The 19,137-nt window shown below is 39.9% G+C and overlaps 1 protein-coding gene across 2 annotated transcripts in view; it reads right to left on the bottom strand.

Moving 5' to 3' along the window:
• Window positions 1–19,137, bottom strand: part of LOC124777813 (monocyte to macrophage differentiation factor) — a 148,027-nt gene that overhangs the window by 42,994 nt on the left and 85,896 nt on the right. For both annotated transcript variants that reach the window (XM_047253331.1, XM_047253332.1), the window contains one exon: window positions 17,021–17,178. In XM_047253331.1, coding sequence (XP_047109287.1) covers window positions 17,021–17,178 — 158 coding nt within the window. The remainder of the gene's footprint in view (window positions 1–17,020; window positions 17,179–19,137) is intronic.

Genomic DNA, 19,137 nt, shown 5'->3' with positions numbered 1-19,137 from the left:
CATAGTAGCCAAGCACAAACCTGCCAAAGAGCAGCAAGCTCCCTCGGGGTGGATGGGGGGCAGGCCTCACATATGCACACACAGTCACATGGGAGATGAGTGATAGTGATCCCTGAACAACTGCAGAACATACTATTTCTTGCAAATAAATGTGGTTTTATCCCACATGTAACAGTAATGACAAACTCAGGAAATTTTTTCCAGATTTAAATGTCACTTCAAAGTGTGTAGACAATTGCTGAGTGAAGGAAAGCATATCAGTAAATGAAATGGAGCATTTGCACTTATGATGAATTAATATTCAAATTTGAATATATAATTATTTTTTCTGTTAACTGAAGGATATAGTTCAAAACATACCTTTGTTCTCCATAAGTATATTATTTCAAGTAATTATGAACTCAGTAGACTCTTTTGCCTCTGATGTTCTGTAGCAAACATGGTTTCTGTACGACAGATGACCATATACAGAATAATGTTAAAGGCCATGCAAATTTTTTTCTTCAGTTGAAATGTTTTCTTATTATGCTTATCTTGCAGATAATTTTTTCTGCTGTAACGAAATATTTCAGTTGAGTTACTTGTGACTAAATACTAAGCAGTAAACATGCCAATCTACTAAAGTTCACACTCCAGGAAATAAAGGCTTTGTTACAATGTTCCAAAAGTTATGAAAACTGTGTGCTACAGATGTCATTACTAACAATGAAGTAAAGCAGAGTGACATTTCCACTCTACAGCAGAGTGAAAAAGGAAACAATCTTTAGGCTATAGTAGAATCATGTGTTTGAGTGGAAAACAGGAAAGTCTGTGCACTATGTGGAAAAGATAAAAACGTATGATTTTGTGTTCAAAAGTAAATGCCTTTATGAACCACTAAATCAATCAGAAAAGTAATAAAAATAATGAAATGCCTTTTTAATTCATATTTTGTATTTGAAGTACAGCTGCAACTAGTTTGACTTGTTGGACTACAGTTTACATCAACAGATTCACATATATGACCATTATGGAGAAACATATCCAAACCTGATTGCGACTGCTCTGACAGCTGGTTGATTAAAGAATATAAGACCATAGATGTCTCAGTTCATTTTTTATGTTGTAAAATGGATTGAACAGTACATTTGATGAAAATGTTATGATCATTTTAAACTGTAACTGTATGGTTTGTTGTGCAAATTACAATACATACAGCATTAACATAATGAAATGTTGTGTGAAAACTTGAGACAGGAAATTGTACCTTTTGGAGGACAAAATTTTGCCCTTTGTTGGCTATTTAATTTCAAAAAGTACCTTTGCAATTTTGGCCCTACATACACTTTCACTTGCAAATGCAGGTGTGCATACCAGTGTATAGGGCTTAAAAATTGGAGTTATTTGGTGAAACCACAGATTACATGGTTAAGGCAGATCATAACAACTGAAGACCTACAGCTTATATTGATGTACCTAGCAATTTATATGAAATGCTGGACTACATTGGTAGCATGTAACCAAGAGAATGATGGAAACTGGACCACGCAGGAGTAATTTTTTACCATACTTGCAGACTTGCACAAAAAGTAATGACTAGTTTGATGGGAATATACATGGCATTTTAAAACGACTTTTACAAACTTTGGGGACAGGTCCCTTATACCAAAGGAACAAAAAAAGCTCATATGAATATACATCCGAGTTGAGTTATTATTGAAAGTTTACAATTACAGTGACTGGAGTTTATTTACAAATAAACTCACAATATATCCTTGAAATGGCCTCATCTAGTTTCCAAACACGCAAGCACTCATCAAATCATTGACTTCCACGCTTTCAAATACTCCCTGATGATTTCAAATGGTTTTGCAAGTTTCCATGACATGTCCATGAAATGTTTCTGTATCCAAGTGGTCTGCTGCATAGACCAACTGTTTAAGGAGTCCCAAGAGATAATAACCCAAAGGAAAGAGGTCAGGCATGTGCAGGCCATGGAATTGGTCTCCATTATCTATCCAGCTGTCACAGTAGATACCAGCCACTGCATCTTGAACACTAAGACTGAAATGTGCTGGAACTCCATCATGCGTAAACCACATGTTTCTTCTTATTTGCAAGGACACAGCTTCTAGTAGATCTTGGAGGGTTTACTGAATAAAGTCCTTGCAGACAGCACCTGTAAAATGTGTTGGGAGAACATATGGCCCTACCAGACATTTACATACAATTCCAGCTCACACAAGAACTATACTGACGCTGATGTTTAGTCTGCACTGTAGCACAAGGACTGAGATTGGCTTGTATGTACTGGGTGTGGAAATTTGTCATTCCATCTCTTCCAAACTTTGCTTCATTTGTAAACAAAACTGAAGAGACAAACAATGGACTGGAAGTTTGTGCAAGAAACTATTGGCAAAAGTACCCCTATGGTGAGTGCTTGGTAGGTGTAAGGCCCTGCACTTACTGAAGATGATACAGATACAGGAGCTGCTCATGAAGTATCCTCCATGCTAAACTTGGAGATGTACAACATGCCATGGCCATGTGTCTTGCACTGGTACATGGCTCTTCTTGACAGCCCACAGAACGTGATCCACCTAGTCCAGTGTACGAGAAGCATGTGGTCTTCCTCTGTCAGCCTATGGCGTTCTGTATCCTGTCTCGACCATGCAATAACACACAGATCCAAAGGTTGGATGACTCAGCTCTCTTCGGTCTGAAAATACCATCTCATACAGCTGTCCAGCCTCGTGTCCATTAGCATTTGTGTAGCCGTACATAAAAGTCACATCTGCCTGCTCATGAAATGAATAACCTATGATGTCTGAACAGAGCACGTTCAGTTAACTTACTACCTGTAGTTCACGTACACAATGGACATATTCAAGAATGACAAATGCAAATGAATCTCAATGGCAACATAATGCCATCTAGTATGCAGTGCGTCAAACAAGTGAATAGATAAGTGAAGTTGTTTGGTTGTAACTTGGAAGCCATCGAATGTCACCTTTCATCAATAGCTCAAAAGTGGGGGATTTTCAGACATACATTTATGTGAACTTTTTCTCTTGCTTTGGTGTAAGGAACTTGTTCCCAAAGTTTGTAAAAGTATTTGTGAAACATCTTGTTTAACTGCTTGGTCATTGGTGTCTTGTTCCTGGTGAACAATTCCACAAGAGAAAGAATTAAACCAAAGACATGTACAGCACAACACTGAAAGGAAGGAAAAACCACAAGAATAAAGGAAAGGCAGCAAACACTACAAGTAACAAAAGAGGCTGAGAAAACAACAGAGAAACACAAGAAACAGTTAGAAGACATTAAAACAAAAAATCAGATTACTGTGGCTGGCCGACCATGAGAATAAAAAGGAGAAGCCAGCCACTCTGCAACACATTAAAACCTCCAACCTAAAAGCAGTAGGGGAGAGAAAACAGAGGGACAAACAGCAAGCACTAAAACTTATATAGAATTATAGAAGGATAACCCCCACCTCACGCATAAAACGTAAAACTATATAAGCCGATGTCTGCTAAAATTGGCTGTAACAAGTCTGATAAATGAAGTTTATGATGCAGGGCAGCCAAAGAAGGACAGCTTAAAAGTATGTGGGCCACTGTCAACCGCATGCCATGCCGTGTGTCGCCCAAGTGTGGTCAGGGCAGAGCCAGCAGAGAACCACAAAAACCCTGCGAGAGGCCCTCATCGAGGACTTCCACACATTCGTAGTCTCCGTAATGACGCACAGTTTGTTGTGCATACTGAGATTATGCCTTTCTGCCTCCCAATGCTAAAAAACCTTGTGGCGTAATAATGAACTCTGGGCAATTATTGATATGCCGATTTTCAGAAGCAGTTTCCATGTAGCCTGTTTGGCCAGTCTTTCGGCAAGTTCGTTACCTGGAGTTCCGACCTGGGGTCCAGACAAACACCACTGAATGACTGGACCGTTCTAGGGCATAGATGGACTCCTAGATGGTTGCTACCAAAGGATGGCAAGGGTATCAGTGGTCAATAGCTTTGAGGCCGCTCAAGGAGTCAGTACAGAGAAGAAGTGACTTGCCAGGGCATGAGTGGACGTTCTCAAGAGCACGAGATATGGCCGCCAGCTCTGCAGTGAAAACACTGCAGCCATCTGGCAAGGAGTGTTGTTCAATTTGCCCTCCACAAACATAAATGAACCCAACGTGACCATCAGCCAGCGAGCCGTCGGTGTAAACCACTTTGTGGCCCTGGTACATGTCAAGAATCGAGAGGAAGTGACAGTTGTAAGCCACAGGAGTAACTGAGTCCTTAGGGCCATGTGAAAGGTCCAGGCAAAGCTTCGGCCGAGGTTTACACTGTGGAGGTGTATGTGACTGCCTGGGAGGGTGGGGTGGGGTGGGGTGGGGGGGTGGGGTGGGGGGGGTGGGGTGGGGGTGGGGGTGGGGGGTGGGGGAATTTTCTGACGGCAGAGGCTCGGGCATAGTGCTCAGCAAAGTGCTTGGCAATCGCGTTTGCGTCGGTAGATAATGATCGTTCTAGTGACCCGCTCAACCACCACATCAATGATACCATGTCGGGGAGTTTCAACGATGACAGCAAAAGTGACAGCTTCCCAGTCTGCCTTGTTTAGAGCCCATCTGGGTAAGTGTCCATGGTCATGAGGCCGGGGGAGTGGAAGATGGGGAAGTGGCACTCCAGCCCATATTGCTAGATGCGTGAAAGATCTCTTGTGTGCGTCGTTTGGTGATGATCGTGTGCTCAGCCGCCACTTTTGCCATGCTTGGCCTCCCAGGTCCCCAGTCTGTGCGATTATTGGCTTTGGGGTTACCTAAAGTCGCAAGTGTATCGTGATCAACCAACATCTCTAGGGATGCTGAAAGACAACATCCGACGCCAATGCCTCACCATAACTCCGGACATGCTTTACAGTGCTGTTCACAACATTATTCCTCGACTACAGCTATTGTTGAGGAATGATGGTGGACATATTGAGCATTTCCTGTAAAGAACATCATCTTTGCTTTGTCTTACTTTGTTATGCTAATTATTGCTATTCTGATCAGATGAAGCAGCATCTGTTGGACATTTTGTGAACTTTGTTTTTTTTTGTTCTAATAAAAACCCATGTCATTCCAAGCATAGGTGTCAATTTTTACCTCTCTATCTACATTATTCCGTGGTTTATTAAGTTTTCAAATTTATACTGACTTTTTGATCACCCGCTATTGACTACAGTTCTTGTAATATCCCCTAAAGCCACGGAGGGCAGGGGACCACATTGCTGGGAACCAGGTTTCCTGGCGGGCAATGCAAAATGCAGGTGTAAAGCTTAAAAGCTGCCATAGCTCAGCCAGGTAGTGAGAAAAACCACAGCAATTCCACTGGAGGATGACATCATCATGAGGCAGGGAAGGCATGAAATGCTCGACGAGACAGTTTACGCCTCAGGGTCACCTGCTGCCACCGACTTAGTTCCTGGGCAGTCTATATCCATTGTGTCTGAAGGTCCAGCGAGATCTAGGCCCTCAGCGGACGCCAGAATCTCCACCTCATTCTCAGACATGGAGCTTGTAGGTAGTGGTGGTATGGGTGCCACTGCAATTTCCTTTTTCTTGGGGGTCTCTTTGGATTTCTCTCACTGCTCCTAGGGTTTCTCTGGCTGGGAGGGCTTCTTTGATTCAGTCTTCAGGACTGATGAGTATCGTGAAGCCCTATGACCAGCTTTTTTGGGCGCTTCAGCCACTGGTGGGTGTCATCTTTCCATGCCATTTTGGCCACAGCAATCAACCACAGACAAAAAAAGATGATCAAGAAACCTGAACGTAAATGCACAGTCTCTCAACATCAAGATAGCTTTTTAGTTATCCACCAGTAAAGAAGTTGCTCCCTTTCATACTGAAAAGTATACTCAAGGAAGCTGTTTTTGCAGTCTGCTTGTGTCTGTGTATGTGCGGATGGATATGTGTGTGTGTGCGAGTGTATACCTGTCCTTTTTTCCCCCTAAGGTAAGTCTTTCCGCTCCCGGGATTGGAATGACTCCTTACCCTCTCCCTTAAAACCCACATCCTTTCGTCTTTCCCTTTCCTTCCCTCTTTCCTGATGAGGCAACAGTTTGTTGCGAAAGCTTGAATTTCGTGTGTATGTTTGTGTTTGTTTGTGTGTCTATCGACCTGCCAGCACTTTCGTTCGGTAAGTCACATCATCTGTGTATTTAAAACTGATATAAATTTATAAGGGTAGATACATCATTCATTATGTTCAACATTTCTCTGAGGGGGTATAATAAATGTTTGAAAGTGTGTGTGTTGAGTGTGTGTGTTGCACAGTTTTGAGCATCAAGGAAATATACTGTTTCTGACATGCAGTTATGACAATGACATACTGCCATTTCAGTTGTGTAATCAAATACCTTCTGTTGAGACAGGGAATAACTGTCACTGTAACTGTCAACTGTTTGAACCTATGTCATATTTTTCACAAGACTTAATTAAAATCTGTAAATGGATCAGTTCATCATTTGCAGTCATAGTATTGCAATGAATCAATTGATAAGAATTATATGATTACATTAAAAAAGAAAAAATATTTCATTTTGACATTTCATAAACTAAAGAAAAAATATATTGTCTTTGCAAAAGCAAAAAGTTACCAGAGACTGGTTTTTACAAAGAATGTATTCCTACAATGTGTTGTGTAGTTACTCTATTATTTTAAGGGCAAATCTGTGGGAAGGTGCACTGGGATACTGCAGTAGCCAATGGTAGTGCAGGGTATTGTCATTTCATCCAAAGCAACAGTGATGCTGAATTATTGCGAGGTGGGCTGAACTCACTCGAGACCTGCCAATGTGGCAGTAACACACTGTTCTTGCAGTGCAGGCAAAGGGATTACTCCACTATCAGGTTTTACTGTTATTAAGTTTGTGACTAGAAGGTGTGCCTTGACGTAACAGGTAGGCTGTTAGCTGAAAAAAAACAGTGGTCAGTTTTGTAGCAGATTCTTTTGCAGCCCAGCAATTTCACCAGAATTCAGGGGGTATGCCAGGCAAGGATTTGGCATGGAGCCGTCAGCAGAAACCATCGTGCAATCTGCTTCCTGCACTAAGTCCGCCCTCCAGACTTAGTGTCACAGTGCAGTGGGCCTTCCTGTCTGGCTCAATCCAGTAGCAACCAGGCTCCTGCCCTGAGGGCAGCATGTCAAAGCCTGTGCACAGCAGCATCCTTCCAACACTGAGGTAGACATGCCTCCCCACTGCACACATTCGCCATCCAGGTGCAGACATTCATCACAGAGTTAGCTACCTCTGCACGATTCCTGTCACCTTCCTGTGCTGTTGATGCCAGTGTTTGTGGCACATGTAACAGGGTCATGTGTGTGGCACTGAAGACCGGCATAAGCAAAGCAAGGCACGTGTCGCAAGCGGCTAACCAATTGCTAGCTGCCGTCTGACAAGCCACCAGCATTCTTCCCACAGAGTAGGGCGCATGTGGTCGCCTCCCCACATCAGGTGGTCGCCTCCCCGCATCAATGCAATGCTAATATACAAGTGGAAAATAAAACATTGATTGCATCAGTTCCTTCCCTTTAGGTCTTCACTGGCCTCCACCCAGCCTCAACCCTCAGTCATTCAACATACTGACAATGTAGTCACCCGTCTATAGCCCGGGGTCAGCTAGAGCAGTATGAATTTCTCACCTACACTTCAGAAACCATCACTCACTCACTTATCTTTGACAAGTAAGCTACACATCAAGAAATATATCTGCAAAAAATACAGGCCATTGCACTTCCAGTCTCAAACAAAACTGAACACTATTTTTTGTGTCAGAATACTCTATAGGTCACAGTTTTCTTTCAGCAGGTCAGTGTGAGGAAATAGTGCTTAGAGTTCCAACCACACTCATTCTGTGCTTTGATTATGGGTGAATGACTAAGAAATATCTGAAGACAGAGCACCTCAAGACAAGAAGATAAATTGCTGAATGTGTATATGGCACAAATCTCCAACTAAGAACAAACTAGGAGTGGAGAGGGTGCAGAATTTCTGGCACAAAATTTTTAAAAAGTCAAAAGGTATCCTTAAGATGTGAGTAATCAAGATGAAGGAGAGTCATTCACAACCGAGGCATAAAAATGACTGGAATCTGCAAAACATCTACAAAACCTGGAAGCATGTGCTGCCCCTTGAAAAAGGAAAAACAAAAGAAGATACCAAAATTCAGTGTTTCGAGGTATCAAGAATAATTGTTAAAGACAGAAAACACTGCAAAGTATAATCCTGGTATATCCAAGTACTGGAAAAGAAAGTGGGTCATTCACCAAGCAAAACATCAAGTGCAACAAAAGAGATGTTGTAGTACTGTAAATTTGTAGGTCAGTATAGTTTTTAACACAAACACTGAAACAGGATAGACATGTTGAACCACTTCAACAGCAAATGAAATATGCAGTGAAAGAGCACAAGCAAAACTAGTAACAGGAAGTAAACATACCAAAGAGAAGCATACAGACACAATAAATCTACAAACAATGTGAAGAGACATTCTGCCTCACCACACTAGAAGAATTATCAAACCTGCTAACAGTGTTGCGATGTATAATAAGAGCCAAATGGCTGAAAGAGAAATTTGTAATGCTTGTGGTACCCAATGCTATCAAATGCATTCAACAGGAATTCAAAAACCTGTATACTGACACTCAGATTCTACAGAACTTGCTGAATAAGTTTCATAGAATTAGTACAGTTTATAATATTGAGAAGCTGTACAGACAATTAGTTAAATCACTAGGCAGAATAACATTTCACTATCAGCAATGAAAGACACAAGGGGGTTTAAAAATATTCCAATTAAACTGTATGAGGTGTCGTCAGGATCTCGTGAATAAAATTAGCAATGTAGCTGAGAAAATGAAGATCAACATTCTATCCTCTGAATCTCAGTCGCAGTGCTAGTCATAATGTACAGTGTTATAAATCTGCAACTTAGCCATAAAAACAGCACAAAACATGTGACTTGTGTGAAGGTTCTAAATGTCACGGGAAGTTCAATTATCACCTCAACAGACTTTCAAATTCAGCAATGCCATAGACAGATACATACAGTAATTTGACGACATCACTCAACTTGGTCAAAGGTGAGTGGTATACCAATGAAGTGAACGTCAGGTCACCATAATGGTTTAGTTCAGTGCATGCTGAAAGAGGTATAACTCTGCAGAAAGCTTTAATGGAATTAAATATGGAAATGGCAACAGAATTGGAAACCCACCCACATATGAAGGGAGGGCTGGTGCAAAGTGCAATACAGTCAAACATCACAATAGTTAACAAACAAATAGTCAGGAAGATCAGAAGCTGAAATGTTGAAAAACGCCTTGCCACAAGTGACTGTACTATTATGATCTTTACCATAAAGTTATTCCTGAACAAACAAAGAGATGACATCATATTAAACATCAACTTTCAATTTGCACTGCAGATCATCTTCAGGTCAAAGTTGGAACAGGAATAATGTAACAACAAAAAATTACTGAAGTGTGCTAATATAAATGCTACCCTAAAAGGTTATATAAATAACAACAAAAAGTTGCAACACCAAAAATATTTAATGTAGAGTACAGAAATTTCAGGAATACATTTGTCTGGTAGCATACTACTGCTAACATAAGCAGGAGTGATATAAGCCACTGCAAATCAGAAACACTGGTACATTAATAGCTGGTATAACTGCCACAATGTTGAATACAAGCATGCAAACATATTTGTATTGTGCTGTTCAGGTGCCAGATGTTGGTGGAGTTCCATGCCTGTTGCACCTGGTTGGTCAATACAGTTGTTGTTTGTGGATATTGCTGGAGTAGTTGTTCGATGATGTCCCATACGTGCCCCACCGGAAAAAGATCTGGTGATCGAGCGGGTCAAGTCAACATGTCGACACACTGTATATTATGTTGGGTTACAACAGTGGTATGTAGGTAAGCATTATGCACAAGTCGAATAACCAAACTGATGTACAGTTTTGCTGTCAGGCTGCATGGGTTAACCACGAGAGTGCTCCTGCTGTCACACGAAATCACACCCCAGACCATAACTCCAGGTGTAGGTCCAGTGGGTCCAGCATGCAGGCAGGTTTGTTGTAAGCCCTCAACTGGCATCCTCCTAACCAACATACAGCCTTCACTGGCACTGAGGTAGAACCAGCTTTCATCAGAAAACACAACAGAGTCCACCTTGCCCTCCAATGATCTCTTGCTTGACACCACTGATATCACAAATGGCAGTAGCTTGGGGCCAATGGAACCCATGCTACAAGGCATCTGGCTCAGAGCTGTCCTTGAATTAACCAATTCATTGTGTCACTGTGGAGGCAACTGCTGCTCAAATTGCTGCTGCAGATGCAGTACGATGTGCCAGAGCCATATGCCAGACAAATTGGTCTTACCTTTCAGTGCCATGTGGCTGTCCGGAGCCTGGTCTTCTTGCAACCAAACATTCTTGTGACTTCCACTCCCAGCAATAATCATACACAGCTGTTACATTTGTGCCATGTCTTTCTACAATATTGCAGAAGGAACATCCAGCTTCTCATAGTCTTATTATACAACTATGTTCAAACTCGGTGAGATGATCATGGCATCTTCGTTGCCTTAAAGGCATTCTTGACTAACATCAACTCACTACGTTCAACGTCAAAGGTAACTAAACTCACAACTGTTACAGTGTGTATTTAAAGCAAAACTGATTTACAACCTCACAGTGGCACTGCCAGCACCACTCTTTTGAAACTGGTGCAAACATCATCTTTCAGTTGCAGGAACACACCTACCAACTTCCGTATATGTTGCACAGCTCTTTCTTGGTGTTGCAATTATTATTTTTCCCCCCCTGTCAGTGTATTATGGATCCATGAAGATCTGGCACCACAAAGTGTAGTTTGTCACTGAAGGTGTAAAACTAACATAAAATACAAGGGCACGGTGGGATAAATTTTTTTTTTATGATCACATGATGTGTGCATATGATGAACACAGTTACAAAAATAACTGTAGCTTTTTGCAAACAAGTACTACAAATTAACAAAAGTATGAAATTATAGTAGTTTGAGAAAATAGAGTGGCAAGTGGAGTGTGCCAACTACCACAGCACGTTGAGTGATGAGCAATGCAGTAGTGACTCTATGCATGTCACAGACTTCAGTCTGTGCCAACTGCCTTCCAACATGGTTAACTAAAAATGTCCACATATTGACCTTGTCAAGTGTGCACACTGTTCCATTCTTCTGTGTTTGAATCACTTCATTTAAACTACATATTTGATTTGCACTGTGGTGTCAAATAAGGGAAGAATGTAGAACACCACAGTAAGTGCTATTTTGGGAAATTTAAATCTGTAACTAATGCATCTGTTAAAATACATTGTTTCTTGCAAAGGTTCAGTTTTTTGCCATATAATATCTATTATAACAATCCTGAATCTGGCAATTATAATTGTCTGTAACATGATACTGTTTCTTCATTAAGCTTTGAGTCTATAGTCTTTGGATCTGTTAACCTTCAGACACTGTTTCTACATTAATGCACAGATTTACAAACTAATGAGCTTGATGGTGGTAGAATATACACATTTCTCTACTTCAAAATCATTTTTATTTGGTTTTAGCCAATTGAGCTCACAGACTTCCCCTGTAAGGAAATGGAAATCACTGATGTAAGGATGAATGGGCCTTATATGGAGTCTTGAGAAATGCCAAAATTATGTTTCTTATCCTGAATCTTTTCCTTTGTATTATTTCTGCCTTATCATATAGTTTCTGAGTGCTATTACTATTATGATTCTAGTCATAACATGGCCTAATGAGTCTCTTTCACACTGCATAAAAATTTAAATTTGAATGCAAATGGTTGAGAACATAAAAATTTGTTTCTGGCTCCAATTCAAAGTTTTCCACTGACACCATAGTTTGAAAGCTTTTTAAAATGTATGTATAGTGTATCATTTCAAAAGTTTTGGAGAGATCAATGTACTTGTGGAATGTTTCCAAGTGTTTAATGAATAAAATACTCTGCTGCTGATGTAGTACTCCAGCAACTTACTGGTTTAGCGAGTTCTGTAAAAATCCTAACAATCTGGACCTCTTATACTAGTCTCAGAAGCATCTCAGAATTAATGGCACAATCCAGAATTACTTTCACAGTTTATCTGTTAGTGTTCGAGAGCAAGTTAACAGACCTGCAACCTTAAACATCCTTTTCTACCTTGTTTATACAAAGATAGATTGCTACTTACTGTGAAGAAGACACATCAAGTTGCAGACAGGCACGATTAAAAAGACACTCACATTTAGCTCTCGGCCACAGCCTTTGGCAGTAAACACATGCACTCTCTCTCTCACCACAAGCAAGAACACCTCTTGCAAAAGTAGCAATCTATCTTTTCCTACATCGTTGATATTCCTACCTGGAGTTTCCATTGATTTTTTTATACAAAAATTTGACAACAGACAATTTCAGTCTGTCAAGGAAAATACCTTCTTCTACAAGGTGTACAATTTTTGCTTCCGACGTTTTTTCCCCAACATTTGAGGCTTTAACGAAACAAATTGGTTACACCTGTATCATTCAAAGTATTTTCCCTCGCTGGCCACTACTTTCTCCCATCTTTTGGGCAGTGTACGAATTCCACACTGAAAAAATTGTTTATCTTTTGAAGCGATCCAAGAATCGATCCAATTTGGACTTCTTCATGAGATCGGAAGTGTTGGTCAGCCAGGCCATGCGCCATTGATCTACACAGGTGATAGTCAGAGGGAGCAACGTCTGGAGAATATGGCAGGTGGGGTAGGACTTCCCATTTTAAAGTTTCCAAGTATGTTTTGACCTCTTTTGCAATGTGGGGTGGAGCGTTGTCATGCTGCAAAATCACTTTATCGTGCCTTCACTGTATTGCGGCCGTTTGTCTTTTAATGCTCTGCTCAAACGCATTAATTGCATTCGATAACAAGCACCTGTGATTGTTTCATTTGGTTTTAACACCTTATAGTACATGACACCGAGTTTGTCCAACCAAATGCAGAGCATGATCTTGGAGCCATGAATATTCGGTTTGGCCATCGACGTGGATGCATGGCCGGGATATCCCCATGATTTTTTTGCATTTAGGGTTATCGTAATGAACCCATTTTTCATCCCCGGTCACAATGCGATGCAGAAATCCCTTCCATTTTTGCCTCTGAAGCAACTGTTCACAAACACACAAATGCCGTTGAACGTCTCTTGGTTTCAGCTCACACAGGACCCAAGTTCCTTCTTTCTGAATCATGCACATAGCCTTGAGATGTTTTGAAATGGCTTGCTGTGTCACTCCCACTAATTGTGCCAATTCTTCTTGAGTTTGACGCTAGTATTCACACAGCAATATCTCCACTTCTGCATCTTCGAAAACATCTCTCTTTCACAACTATGCCGCTCTACGATGTTAAAATCACCGTTCTTGAAGAGTTGAATCCACTCAAGACACATTCTTTCACTAATAGCATCCTTACCATATGTACCTGAGAGCATTTGATGAGACTCAGCCACTGTTTTCTTCATATTGAAACAAAACAGTAACACCTCCCGCAAATGACGAGAATTAGGCTCGTAAACTGACATTTTCAATCAAGAACAACTTTATGATGCACACACAAATCGACTAATGTTTGAATGAGGCTATGTTGACCAAGGTCCAAGCTAACTGCCTGACGTCTGCGATCTGTTTCGACCGCTACTTACCGCTGTCGCTACCTTTCGGCAAACGGCGAAAGCAAAGTTGAAAGCCTTGTAGAACAGAGATGTCTGTAATGTCTACCACAGGTGAAGATGTTGAAACAACCAGCCAACCAGTTGCAAAACAAAGGTTTATTAGGCTTCAATATTTCTAAAAATATCTTTTTCAGAAGGAGTGGGCCTTGCTACATCACATAATGGTACTTTACATTAGCTGAAGCCAAGTGGTTCTTGTCATATATAAAATTGACAAAACAAGAATCATTCCTAGTCATGGCTTTAGATAGCAGCCAGATTACATTTAGTGTACTTCAGAATGAATGCTCACTAGTAAATGCCTGCATGTAGAGGCTCTTGTCAACACAAAATTGTAACAGGAGTCACAGGATAAAATATTTGCATAAGCTATGTGTACATCATGCCAGAGACTAAAGTCATCTGAATTACCTACGACAGGTACTGTAGTTCACTTCACTGAAACACCAAGCTGATAATGTGCATCTTGTTTCATGCAGACAGCAGCTTCAATGATGTTTAAGTCATTAATAACTTTGATAACAAGAAATGAGTCACGGAAAAAATGTTATTAACAGCTAATGCTATACCGTTACTCTTAAATGTGAATGTATTCTCCCTCACAAATAAAATTTAAATAAAAATCTGTTGTTCACAGGACAAAATACTTGCACATTTTACCCTGGGTCCTTCTAAAAACACATGGTTCTTGTCCGTAAGAGGAACAGAACTTATATCACATAGCTTGTTTAACGCCATACTCACTATTTCTGAAACCTTCGTATTTATAAAATTGTTCCCTAATTTCCTGAACAGTAAGAGGTCAATCTCCCTAACCTGTTTATGTAGTTAATATGTTTTCATATTGCATGTACATACTCTGTACACTTTTAGTCATGTGTTTCCACTTCTTTACTTACAAATGATAGTTTCAGGTGGGAAGGGGTCTGAAAACTATGGTTGTGTAAAATACTGCTAGAGGTCTGGCCTGAATTTCCTCGTAAAAGATATTGCCAACCAAAGAAAGCAATTATGTCGTAGCCATTATCAAAAACTGCTTTGTTTTGTATTAATAATTGCTCATTATTTTCTTACAAGGGTGGTTTGAAAAGTTCTCAGAGTGGAATAGAAAAAAAGTATTTACATCACTGAAACTTTTTTTAATTTTTCCATGAAGTCTCCTTGTAGATTAATGCACTTGGTCCAGTGATGTTCCAGTGCCTTGATCCCATCTCGAAAATGAGTTTCTTCCACACCTGCAAAATAGTTGTCAACTCCGGCTATCAATTCTTCGTTTGAAATGAATCTTCATCCACCAAGAAACATTTTCAGTTTTGGGAAGAGATGGAAGTCTGATGGAGCCATATCACGTGAATAAGGCAGGTGTGGCAACAATTCATACCTTAGTTCGTGTAATTTTGCCGTGGTGATGGCATGCGTTTTTGATCCAGCATCAAGAGTTGCAGCATACATCTTCCAGATAATTTTTTCATTTCTAATTCTTCAGTTAAAATGTGATATATCCTTTCAGATGACATCTTGCAAGCGTAAGCAATTTCATGCACTTTCAATTGGCAATCCTCCATGACCATTTTGTGCACTTTTGCAATGATTTCTGAAGTAGTGACATCTCTTGGCCGACTACTGCACGGATCATAATCTAAGCTCTCCTGACCAAATTTAAATTCATTTGTCCACTTGGCAACAGTTGAATATGAAGGAGCAGAGACCCCCATTGTATTCTGGAAATCAGCAAGAATGTCCTTTGCTTTCATATCTTCCTTTATGAAGTACTTAATCACTGCTTGAATCTTTATTTTTTCCATCTTTGCAAATCACTACATGGAAACAACAACAGAGCCACATCACCAACACAGCTCTCAACTCTCTTCCAAGAGCACTGACGTGGTACGTATTTACAGGCAACAGCACAATGAATATCACGTGAACAACTCTCTGCGCTAGCGCTAACCTCTCGTGGTGATTCTCAGAACTTTCCAAACCACCCTCATATTTTTCAAATGACCATGTGTCAGCTGCAATTTCACAGAAGCACAAAACATGGGTGTTGGCTGCCAACTCTGCAAGAGGGAGGCGAGGCGTGTTCCCCTGCACCTCTCTTCCCCCCTTGGGTAATCTAAGTTCTTGTATGTTTACACTTGTGGGCAATTGCTATGTTACAATGTCCACATTGTAACAGTTATTCCGTAGTGAAAATTTGCCACACCTAATGCAGTGATGGAACTGAACTTCTTGGCTGGTTTGACTAGGCTGTTTATTTTGTGATGATTTCTACAATGAAATTCAGTATGTATGCTTAGCTCTTCACTATCAGCAGATGTCTAAGTTTACAAGAACTTACTTCTAGAACCTTCTAGATATTAGGTGTATTTTTGTAATGTTTTGACGACAAAATCAGAGCTCCTTTACATCAGAAAATTTGATTACCTTTCTGCAACAAAAATTTTCCTTTTGTGTTTTGCTCAATAAAGTTCTTTCTCTTTCCAATTTCGTTGATTTTTCTTATAAGGTCACAATATCTTGCACAGTTTTATGTCACTGATTATAAGTTGTAAGCTGGAAATTAGGTACTTACAACTTACACACGATTTCTTTTTCAAATAAATGGCTACCACATGCACTCTTGCTGCACATCTTACACCGTTCACCAATCATGGGTCAGGTACCTGATTATAAAGATAACATTGACCAATATAAGCTGTTTTTCATGTTTAATTAAGCTGAATGTTTCAAACATGCAATATGTTTATACTGTTTCCTTTTCTTCTTTTTGCTCTCTTTTTGACTATAAAGTATTCTCAACAAAGAAGCTAGAAACCAAAACCAATTACCATCTGGGGGTCACTCTAATGCATATAACCAATATATTTTAAAATGAAGAAAGAAACAGAGGAAGAAAAAAAGAAGCAGCAGAAACAGAAGAAAATTAAAGGAAGATAGATGTAGGAATGGGAAGCAGCTAGAAACCAGTTCCCAATTTTCACACCACTGGATATTCAGAACATATGTGGACTTCAATGCACAGGCCCCTTTGCTGTAAACCACATTAAAAATAAACACATTAACTGAATAAGATGCAATTGGTCACACTGGCATCATCATCGTCAGTTTTTATCACTGTTAGCAGTACAACTATAATGCAAAAGATTTGTTCACAGACTGCTATCTGACAAACTGACGTGACTAATTTCTGCCCGTTATTGTGAATTTCTAACATCTGTAAATATGTATAAATATTAAAATCTAAGCATACCTGTTGTGACTACAGTAGAAGACTGAATGGAAGAAAGTTGATACAGAGAAGAGAAGCACAAGGGCAGAACCATATATCACTGCAGACCAGTACTGTGGCCAGCTAGTTGCTCGCTGTATAAGGGCAAAACATGCTATGATGCTGGGCACCACCCATACCTAGATAACAATATTGTTCACATTTTACACACATCAAGGAGCAGATACAGAAGTAATTTATCACTAACAAAGAGGATCAAATCAATTAACAATACATGTAGGTGACATTAATTCATCAAATATCAGCCTATTATGTTAACTTTCTCTCTTCAGACTGTGCCATGAAGGTTCACTGGTTGTTACGACAGCTTGCACTCAGCACAGTTAGTGATAACTGAACACAGTACACCAGATTTGCAATCCAAATCACTTTTCTTTTTAATTTCCCTAAATGACAGAAAGAGCTGACATTCCAAAATATGTTCTGTTGTGTTACTGAATTATATGTATTTTAATATTCACCAAAGCTTTGATAATGCTGTTACAAGTGTTTTGTTTTTGTTAAGATTTCAAATGGCACTCAATGAAGATCAAGAGAATGTGGTCTGTAAACGAGCATATGACACCAGACGGTGTTTATATCCAGTACCTGGTTGCTGAGCACACAGGGAAGAATAGGTCCCATACAGGCAGCCAACATTTAGCACACATTAAAACATGCAAGTGAGCTGACGAAATCTTGGAAAATATGAAAAGGATGGTTTTTAACAAATTAATTCAACTTAGGTAAATATAAATTCTAATATTTTATTAGATTTGTGGAACATGGCAATTTCTTTTTATTCATAAGTGATGAAATAAAGCATAAGACCCCATGCTGGTGCAAGTCCAAGAATGCTCATCGGCAGTAGATCATGAAGCTGCAACTGTCCTGAATTTTTCAATAATTTTCATGACAGAAAAACGTTATTCGCAACAAAATGTTGACCCACAGACCTGATGTCAGCCAAGTTTCTGTATAGCTTGGGAAACTCTTCTATATGTACACCACAATACCAACCAACACATTTGTGCTGTTGTAGTACTTGTACCTGAGCAGAGTGCAGTATTGTTAACCAATCACTTCTAATTGCATTTCCAAATGTACAGTACCTGGTGCAACTGAAAATAGAGTGCTAATTAATTTCAATTCATTTTCTAGGCTATGCACGTCCTGAATCCTTGTCTCAACACTTGGTCAAAGCTACACAATATATTGCTAACAAACCATAAAGCATGTATAGAGGTACTTGTAGCATATGAAGACATTAAAAGAAATTAAATTTCCTGCACCACGCTGCATTTCAAATAAACACAGTTCATTCATTAACACATTAATTTTATCACATAAATTAATAATTAGTACATCCTTCATTTGAAATACCATATTTAATTTATTTAAATGTCCTGTTACACCAGTCAATGTACACAGTGTGTGCTACAGGTGGGTAGCCTGCTACCTGCAATTGTCCAGTTGACAGTCTGCATGTGCTTACAGTCATTTATGCCCCATGGGGCAGAGTTGAAGCAACCTATTCTAAGAGGGAGAAGGACACGCAGAGGGTGCTTTGAGCCTCCAGCTGATCCATGTCAGCCCCTATGAAGGATACTAATTGATACTTTCTGGCAGATTAAAATTTTGTAGCAAACCAGGACTGCAGGAGTACTAGTCCCCCAAGACATGTGGGACAGCTTCCATGAATTTGCATGTGAAAGGCAAGGGTCCCAGGTTAGAGTCCCAATGTGAGACGCAGTTTTAATCTACCAGTAAATTTCAAATCGGCACATATTCCACTGCAGACAGAAAATTCGTTCTGAAAATATGAACTGATACATTTTTGTTCAGTTAGTGTTGTATGCTTTATTTATTTTGTGTTCCTTAGATCTAGTTAATGAGTGAATAATAAGGAAGTGGAACATGTCGAACAAGGACATGGAACGCATGAGAGGCGGGTGTTTATGAGAGGTCACATATGCATATTTACTTGGGTGTAGCTCAAAGTCGGTGAACCTCATATGGAATAAATTATATATAATTCTCAGACTTGAAGGACTAACCCTCTTGAGTAGCACCCTAGGTGCCAGTATATGACAGTGATG

The sequence above is a fragment of the Schistocerca piceifrons genome, chromosome 2 (assembly GCF_021461385.2).
Source record: "Schistocerca piceifrons isolate TAMUIC-IGC-003096 chromosome 2, iqSchPice1.1, whole genome shotgun sequence".
NCBI lineage: Eukaryota > Metazoa > Arthropoda > Insecta > Orthoptera > Acrididae > Schistocerca > Schistocerca piceifrons.
The sequence above is the reverse complement of the archived record's forward strand: the minus strand, read 5'-3'. Positions and strand labels throughout refer to the sequence as shown.